Source organism: Olea europaea, chromosome 16 (assembly GCF_002742605.1).
Source record: "Olea europaea var. sylvestris chromosome 16, O_europaea_v1, whole genome shotgun sequence".
In the NCBI taxonomy this organism is placed as follows: domain Eukaryota; kingdom Viridiplantae; phylum Streptophyta; class Magnoliopsida; order Lamiales; family Oleaceae; genus Olea; species Olea europaea.
Window position 1 is genome coordinate 15,328,202 of NC_036252.1, and position 9,770 is coordinate 15,337,971.

The 9,770-nt window shown below is 33.1% G+C and overlaps 1 protein-coding gene and 1 long non-coding RNA gene across 3 annotated transcripts; one reads left to right on the plus strand and one right to left on the minus strand.

Moving 5' to 3' along the window:
- Positions 1–2,491: 2,491 nt before the first annotated feature.
- On the plus strand, positions 2,492–7,749 carry LOC111412246. 2 transcript variants are annotated; one of them, XR_002705999.1, is made up of 3 exons: positions 2,499–2,860; positions 2,935–3,120; positions 7,375–7,749. It is a non-coding gene; the product is annotated as an uncharacterized LOC111412246 (long non-coding RNA). The 2 variants fall into 2 exon arrangements; XR_002705998.1 differs by lacking the exon at positions 7,375–7,749 and having other exon boundaries at positions 2,492–2,860; positions 2,935–3,264.
- LOC111412245 lies at positions 3,473–4,115 on the minus strand. Its single transcript, XM_023043094.1, has one exon. The coding sequence runs from the start codon at positions 4,041–4,043 to the stop codon at positions 3,780–3,782; it is 264 nt and encodes an 87-aa protein (XP_022898862.1). The 5' UTR covers positions 4,044–4,115; the 3' UTR covers positions 3,473–3,779.
- Positions 7,750–9,770: the final 2,021 nt, after the last annotated feature.

A 9,770-nucleotide genomic window follows, 5' to 3' on the forward strand; every position in this document is an offset into this window, starting at 1 on the left:
TGTGCCGTTCTCATATACACTTATAAGTCCAGAAATGACACTTATGTCTTTTTTTGAGACATAACACAATAAAGATACACGTCAATATTTAACAAAAGACAAACATATCCTACAAAAAATATTCATCCCCTGGCATAAAGTCATCCTATTGATATGCACATTTTCAAATGTAATCTACAACTTTTTTACATTCTTCAAAATATCAAAATTCTCAAACTCAAGTGAAAAATATATATACATTGAAACAAAATAATTTTGAGGGGTACTATAAAACGCTAATCCTAAGCTCTAGTTACACTAGAATCATACCCCCCCACCACTATAATTAACATTATTTCAACCACTACCACTGTACTAATATGTGCTTTCCCCACTCCGAGTATAAGAGTTATCACTTCTAAAATCACGACCACCAAAATGCCCACACCACGTCTACTTTTACCTCTATATGGAGCTCGACTTGTAAACCAAATTAGCCAATGGGTACCTCTTGATTGGCTTATCAAATCAGCTGGTGGCTTTGTTGATACGTGAGCAATGTAGGGAATATCAAGGCCATGACCTGCCATATCTGTCACAACGAAAATTAGTGTGTTTCCACTTTTAAACGATTTCAATGCTAGTTCTCTTTCTTGGAACAACAGGTAAATCAAAGTCAAATCAAGTAATAATCAATGTAGGCGTAATGATACAACGTTTACGCAACTAAAGAATAAAATGATTCAATAAAGTCAAGGGGAAACACAACCTTTTAAATTGCAAACTTATATACATTATTTAGTAGGTGAAGTTCCAATCTACAAATAAGGGTACTGTGGTAAAAATAGGCAAAATATAATATGAAAAAATTCTGAAATCAACAAGTGTAAAGTTTAATAATAGAACTCACATAAAATAGGAATTACAGTAAAACATAATATAAAGAATTTTCCTAAAAATGCCGAATTATTTAAATCAAATTATTCTTAATGCAACTCTCTAAGTTTCAAGGCATATCAAAGAACAAGCACATTTACATATCACAATTTCGATTTATAGCAATGCCAGTAAATGAATTTTTTTTAACCCATCATCTTCAAAACCCCAAATGTATCAAAAATCCATTCACATTAAAAAAACTCAGCTAAAACTAAACTAAATATACAAATAAATCACGAAATCATAAAAAAAATGCAATTTTTACAAATTTTTATTATAAAACTATAGTAATGGAAGCACAAAATCACATTTTAAAATAACAAAAAAGAAAAAAAAATCGTAGAAAAAATTACCTTTTTTGTTGTCTTAACTTGTACCAAAGAGAGAGTAAAGTAATGTGAAATAAACTAGAGTCAAAGAAAAGTTTTTTGTAATATTGAAATATAGTGAAAATTAAGGTGAAGAAGATGGGTTTGGAATTTAAGTTTGGGGAATAGGTTTCACAGGAAAAGGGAAGAAGAAAGAAGAAGGTGAAATGAAAGAAGTTGGGTGAATAATTTGATATAAATTGAAGGACAATTTTGTTATTTTATCAATTAAAACATTTTAAATTTTTTAATTCCATTTTATTGATGGTCAAAGGCTATTTGTCCAAAATCATTGTCCAAGTGGGTCATCTGGCCAAATTCCCCTTCTAAATTCATCAGGAACCTGGTGGATTTGAAAATACTTTTGTGCCTTTTGCAACCACTTCCTAGGGCTTTTTCACTGAAATATGGAAAATCGATCTTGGGTATCTTAACTCCTGCTCTCCAGTTATTCTTTCCACCCTTGCCTTCCGGTGTTACTCCTATTTTCAGTGTAAATATTCCTTCACTGATTGTTGATTGTACAGAGGATCTAACCTTCTATTTGTCCTTAGGCTCTCCCTTTTGCCCACTCCAATTTGCCATCATTGCTACTATAGATTCATACTTAAGAGTCCACCTCTGTCATTAAGACCTCCATCCGATCCTGTTTGCTGCACAGATTATGTAAGGTCTAATATGACCTTTCCACCTTCATTCCCACATTTTTAAAATCTTCTCCCAAATCTAGTACATCCCTGTCTAATTTCTTCAAATGCTCCTCTACTGCCTTGGCCCTAGTATTCATGCCAAGAATTTTACTGCTATGATGCCACTTGTAATGGTTGGACCAACTTCAATCAAAACCAACAAAATATGCTTCAATCCAACACAGTATTGGAATAACTCAGTTGGGTTCAATATCCCAGACTGTAAATATTTACTTGAATGAGCTGGAATTACACAAAAAAAAAGGTTGAACCCCAATCTTGAGGACCCCCACCGCCCCGCCCCTAGAGCTTTGTGAGGGAGGTAAATCGCGGGATGTGCTCCAACGGGCCAGGGAATAAAAACTGCATGTACACTGCGCTTACAAGGAGTTCAATTCCATGTTTCAAGAATCGAACCCCCACACTGCGGGTGCCAGCAAAGCGTGAGATAATCTCACTTCTATCATTTGCACCACTAAACTATGTTTCGGGGGGCGAGCTGGAATTACAAAAGATAGATAGAAGGGAAGAGAGAGAGGAGAGGAGATGGAGCCTGACAACATCCAATAACTCCTGCCATTCCCTCCCTTAGCTAAGTAAAATAAAAGGCGTGTTTCCTTAACCAAAAATGTATTAAATAAAAAAATATAAAAAATATAAAATCAAACGGTGTCGTTTCCTGATTTGAATCACCGTTACTTCCGATTACTCCTTCCTTTCTTCTTTCCCCACTTTACTGGTACAATCTGTTCCTCTTGGTCTGTAGATGAGATGTGTTCTTCGTCGTCATCATGACAGAAAATTAGTATCTGAGGGTCCGAGGACGCAAGATTAATTTTTGAGCTGGAAAATGGGAAGAGAGTCCTTTATGCTGCCACGGGCACGGTATCATGTCTAGGATTTTGTGTCGATTTTCGTTGATGTTATTTTTAACATGCTGATTGAAATGTTTTTGGCAGAACGGAATTTTATTTACAGCGGCAGAGGACAGAAATGTGATGGCACGGGATAAAGCCAGTGGGAAAAGCGTCAATGGCATATAGCATTGAAGATGTTCGGATGGGCTAATAAGTTGAAGACGAGTCCAATGGCGGTGGCTAATAACAGATCCAGGCTCACTTTTCTTGCAGAATCATCTATCAAATGTCAGTCTGAATTTGTTTGTTATGATTTTATCTCCGTAATTCTAATCTTATTGTTAAATTTGTCAGATGGTATATATTTATGCAATTAGGCTCCCATGTTTATTGAACGGACAACTATTCAATAGAAAACTGTATATGGGGTCATTAGTGTGTACGTTCGTTGGGATTAATGTGAATTAACAGGGTTGAAGAATTGGGATTATGGATCGCGAACGTGTAGTTTTAATATAATTAACTTTTCCAGCTGAAGAATTCCCCCATGAGAAGTTAAGAATTCCGATTAATGAGCTTATGATTCACCAATAACCATATTTTGAACCATGAGAGGCAAAAAATTGTCAAAATCATGAGGTTACAGAAGTCTAAATATGATAGATTAAGCTTGTAAATCGCCTGAATATGGAACAGTTGTTATGCAGCAGAAGAAAAGAAAAATAATATCCCAACATGATTAGTAAGTTTGAATACCGAAATAGTATATTTACAATATGATCTTCCTCATACTAAAACATTTCAAGGAAGATCTGTAGTTATTTCTCAGCAAGTCTTAGGTCTGCAATTGAAGTTGTACAGACTCCAGAAAAACCGAACCGGAATTGATGGACTAGTCATATATCTGAACTTCCATAGGATTGTGGACAAGCCCTGAATGTAGGACTTCAATAACGTAATACAGATAAAGACCTTTGAACGTCGTGGAGAAAATGCTTAGAGTTGGTTGTTTCAGAAGATGAAGCTGAAACAGTACAACATGAGGATGTTGATAAATTCTTTGGAGACAGCAATTTAGCATCATTTGTGCTGGATTCCTTCTCCTCTTCATGAATTGTGTCCAACATCTTTGATGCTCTGTGCCTCATAACATTTACAAACTGTGGTGGCGCTGCTTCAGTTATAAATCTAGCGATGCGGGCATTTGCCATTTTCTCTTCGAAATATTTGGAGAATCATAAGATGGAAGAATAGGTTAAAAGTGTGTTTGAAGAGATTGCTGTCGACTTGTTGAAATTTATAGGAGTATGCTTGGGCTGAATTCCAATAATTGGATGAGATTATAGTTCAGTGATGAGGCTTAAATTAAGTCAATGGTCCCAATCAAATTCTTAAATGATTTTCAGACGTTTGTGCCGCCTCTTACTTATCGTATTTATAGTGAAAACAATGTTTGTTATTCATGTTGATGATAACCTCATTGGTATCACATAGATGTGTCCAATATTAGCTTCATTACTGGGTTGATGGAGTGCCATGTGTCTGTATGGATAGGAAATGCATATCCCACAAGAGATATGTTTTTATGTTGGTATCAAAGCTTCCCAATTTTCACTTTCTGGAGTTTGACTGGAAGCTGCCTTTAAATGCCAACTGTCATTTGATAATCCATGAAATGGATCTATCAGGTAATTGTTAGATGGTGAAAAGTAAGTCCTTTTGGCTCACCAAATATAGTGATTATCAGCAGGCAAAAAATTAAAAAATGTAACATGATTTTCCTGAAGCCTGAAGCTGGGTTTGAATCCTCACGAGGTTTCCTTGAATAGATTTTTAATATAAATATATACGTGTGTGTATGTGATTGGATGAGCATAATTAGGCACGGTTTGATTCTTTTTCAAAATAAAAATATCTATCATATATTGATTTTCATGCTGAAAAAACTATGATGCTCGAACTCGGGTACGAATATATATCTAAGTGTCGGATCTTTTATTTTTCAAAATATAAGATACGGGAACATTGCTAAAAAGAGTCTAAATTTTAGACAAGGATACGTGGGTATGTCTTTCGAGTTTCAATTTTTTTATTAACCCAAGATGTCATTTTGAATAAACTAAAATCAATTGTTTACAAAGAAAGAAATTATTATTGAATAAGGGGTTAAAACGAATAAAATAAAATTTTGAGGTTTAGTTTTCAATTATGCGAAGTTAATTACTAAATATTATATAAAATAGAAAATTGGGGACTTGGTTGTAATTTGAACTTACTGGAGCACTAAATAGTATTATATGGAACCCATTTTCATTTTATACACATAAAACCTTAAACCACTGATATAGAGAGGGAAAGAAGGAAACAAGAAGAAAAAAGAAAAAAGAAGAAGAAAGGAAAACTTAGCATTGTTGTTCTTCTCTATCTTCTTAGAGGTGGTACTAAATTTAGAGAGCAAAAGGAAAAGGAAAAGGAAAAGGAAAAGGAAAAAAAAAAAAAAAGAATAAAGAAGTAAAAATGGTGAAGTGTCCAGGTGAAACTTGGAGGATCTAACACATATCTCATACATATACCCAAGTCGTATCATATCCGACACAGGTACTCCTACTATTTCGAAGAGTCCGAGCATCAGAGGAAAAAAAATCAGTTTTTGCGCCCTTGTACCCTTGTTATATGCTGTAGATATCCAAATTTGAAAGCCTGAAGTTTACCCAACCTGCTTTTCAAATCTGAGATTTCTAAAGTGAGCATCGAGCGTCTGGATTGGGAGTCCAATTATTAGTCCAGGTCGAAGCTTACTCCAAATATAATAGGTGAACTCACAGTAAAAAATATATAATAAATTATTTCTGTGAAATTAAGTAGGAGCCAATTGTTTTATATCGCCAGAGGTTATCTTTCAATGAGAACATCATGTAATAAAAGCCCAAGCTTGATGTGCTCGGTTTTACTTGATTTCTTCTTAAAGCTTGAACTTTAGGCTAAAACTCATTCTAAGCTGGATTTGAACTACTTATACAAGCCCAAGCTTGATGTCCTAATGATATAGACCTAAACTACTCATTTGATACATGATCTATTAGATGCAATCTAAGAAGCACTGATACTCGTAAACTTGTTATGTTCTCGCATCCGATAAGTATTCAAGTTATGACACTCTTCAATGCTTTTCGATACATACCAAATACTTATTTTTTAATTATTTATATATTTTTATATTTTTTGAATTTTCGATATATATCCGATACATATTTTTTAATTATTTAATATTTTTATATGATTTTTGATACATATTCGATACTTCATAACTTATATTTACCTTTACTGCAAAACATTGCTTTGAAACATCTTGTGAACCTTTTTTTCCATCTAGTGCTAAAAAGATATTGGTGTACGCACTCTTTTGTGCATTCTACGAGAAAAATAAAATAACTCTAAAACAAGCTAAAAATTGGTTTTCATTCATCGTAATTACCTCCTTTTATCAAGAAAAATTAGATCTCTACTAAAAAAGGCGAGTCCAAAATATGGGACATTGCCAGAAACTCGTTTGATACTTCTAAAGGTATTGGACTGTTTGAATTTGCTAATCTCTCATTAGATGAACTAGAGTTAGAGAGTGTTATTTTTTATGGTAATTAAAAAATTGATATTGTGATATTGAAGAAAATGAAGTTTCAATAATTAATGATTAAGATAAAGTGCTTGAGTATTTTTTTATTATTATTATCATGTTTTTGTATTAATGTTTTTTTTTATATTATGTTGAATTTTATAATACGTATCAACGTAACCTAATTTTTTTTAAAAAGTCATATCGTATCTAAATAACGTATCCTTATCCGTGCTTCTTAGGATGCAATTGAACTCTATCCACGTCACGTGCAATTTGTTCATGAGTTTTAAAACGCTTTCTCTCTTTCAACTGTGACGACTGCAAGTTGAAAACTCTGATTGAGATGCAAATAGGGAGGGTAGCAGCCAAGGAATCATAATATAGATTTCCCTTTTTTCCCTCTGATTTCTTTTGTTTTTACTGTCAGAACCGAGTGCTGGGGGATTAGTTAGCATTTGGGGATGAAAAGAGCTGCATAAATTTGCAATAGCCAAATAGGAAAAGGAAACCTATAATTTGTGTTAAATATCACAATTCAATATAATACTTATTGAAACTTTCTCAAGAAATCTCCTACATAAATAACCTAAAACCCTATAGATCATCAATGTAAGTCAAACACATGAAAGATCATTTCTAGACTAAACTCTTAGCTTGAGGAAAGAATCAAATCTCCTGGGCACATGTTCAAATCATCCTTTGCATCTGTCCTCCTCTCATGATACATTTTCAAAGTTGATCCCCACGATGCCGTTTTCATTTCTTGAAACGTATTTACTTTATTACACTGTACTTGGGAGATGCACGTCCATGGCATAAAACTGAATGTTTTGAGAGGTGAGAAACCCTTTTGATGCCAGCTAGACGTGCCCAAAACTCCTTATTTTTCTTCACATCATTACCGTAACATATCTGTTTATCAACAGGTACGAGGTAAAAGAAAGCAACACGGGAAGCAAGTAGATGACCTTTTTGTTAAAAGCAGCCACTTTGTCGGAACCTTCTTCAACAATCGTCTCAAGTTTTGGGGCGTTGGAAGCTCTGTAAGGGGAAATCAGAGGAGAAGGAGCAACCTCTACCCAATTGTGCATGTAACTCATTTGCTTTCTCATGACTGTCAATGAAGGAGAGAGGTTTCTTGAACAGAATGATTGATGATTCAACAGAACTTTTGTTCAGAGCCAAGAGGAATTTTGTTGGTATGAAGAAGAATTCTTGAAACAGCCTATGTTTAAACTGGTTCTTGAGCTTAAGAATAGGAATAATTTTAGGAGGAAATCAATGGCAAAATAAAAGGACGATTGTTTAGCGTGTTTAAGAATGTATATAACTAAAATTCAGTCAAAATCCTTCCACAGATCTACGCACCAAATCTGTCAATTCATGATGCTTATTGAATAAGAAAAAAAGGGTAAAAAATAATAATAATAATAATAATAATAATAAATAAGAAAATGTTAAGCTTGATCTATAATGGCGGAAGACCTTAGAATTTACATTAACAAGTAAAACCGTAAGCTTTCTTTTCTGGTGGATGTTAATTATTGGGATCTTTCATTTTGAATTAACACGCGATCTATTATTGAGATTCTAAGTATATATTGATGAATAAGATTTTTATTTATTTTTCTTTACAAATACTATTTTGTTGTAAAAGGAAATATTATTAGGGTTTAGAGGTGAATGAAAATTACACCTCTGCAACACTAGAAATAATTACTATTGTATCCCTAATTCTGTCCTATAAATAAAGAGCTTTGGTTCTTAATAAAACGCACAAGTCTATTGACTTCTCCCTATATTTCCCATTTCCTTTTAGGGAATTTTATTACGCATCTCGTCAATATCATAATTCTCTCTATTAAAATTGGCTTATGGTCAGACCCTAAATTTTCCATTTAATTATTTTGATAGTGCAGTATGTATAAAATTGATCCACCACAATGCACTGAAATGGAAAGTAATGAATGCTGAGAATAAATGCATAGTATGAACCTTTATTACAAATGGTGATATTTTATAATGCAGTAAAAATATTTATTAATTTAATTTGACAATTATCTCAGCATTAGGGGGAGGAATTAAAAAGTTGAAACTAATATATAAATACATTATTATCTAAATCCTCGAAAAAGATCACTTGAACCAGAGTTCGGAATATAATTTATTAGATGTATTTACTGATCAAATGGATCAATAATATCTTACACATCAATTTCAAATGCTCCAACTTGAATTAACGCCACAGAGGACAATTAGTTAATATGATATTAGATAGTACGTCTGAAGCATGATGATATTCGATTCTAATACAAAAAATTCTCCAAATGGAGCGATTAGCAAAGATAGTTTTATTGAGAAGGCATACACTTTTATGAGTATTTAGACATAACAAATTATAAAACCTCAGAAGAAGTTTAGGTACCTGATATATTGAAAATTGAGATATCTCAATAAGTTATGTCATCATGGAGAAAGAAATAGAATCGAACAATAAAAGAAAAGGTTGTTGACAACAGTTTTACACATGATGTGTTGCATCATACATCAATCAAAATAATGATTGACCAAATAAAATGGATGCGATCCTAATAAAATTGAACTTACCAGAGAAACCTGAAGTTTCTGAATATAAAGTTCAAACACCAAGAGGTGTATACTTGTGCGAAATGAAAATAGAAAAAGTAAAGTCGTAATGTGAAATATACGACTTTTTACATAATGACTTTCGCGAACACTTGTATAAATAGATTAGGTATCATGTGGTGGATTTAATCACAGGTATTTACCTTGTTAGTATGATTATCCATGAAATTTGATGTGCTTGTGATAAATGTGATTATAGATAATTTATCTTGTATTGTTTTGATACCATTTTGGGATGATTGAATATGCTTGAAGTATAATTCAAGTGATATTATCATAAGGGGGAGGAAATACACGTTGTACTCTTTTTTCTTGACCAATGTTTTATCTCATTAGGTTTTCCTGGCAAGATTTTTAATGAGGCAACTTTTATAGCGTATCCAAAAGAATAATGCACTCCTTTTTCATTCATTAGGATTTTTTTCCACAAGATTTTTCCTAATGAAGTTTTAATAAGGCATATTCTTCGTGTAATTAATGTCTATAACACGCAAGACATTTACCCTTAAAATAATACATTATATGTATGAGACTCTTGAAGAGATCAACAAGAGCTATTTTTCGAATTATCATGTTACTACAGTTATCAAAGAACGATAAAGTATCCCTTATGAAGACGATGTTATTTGAAGATTGTACAGGACAACATGAGGCATTTCACCAAAGTTGCAATATT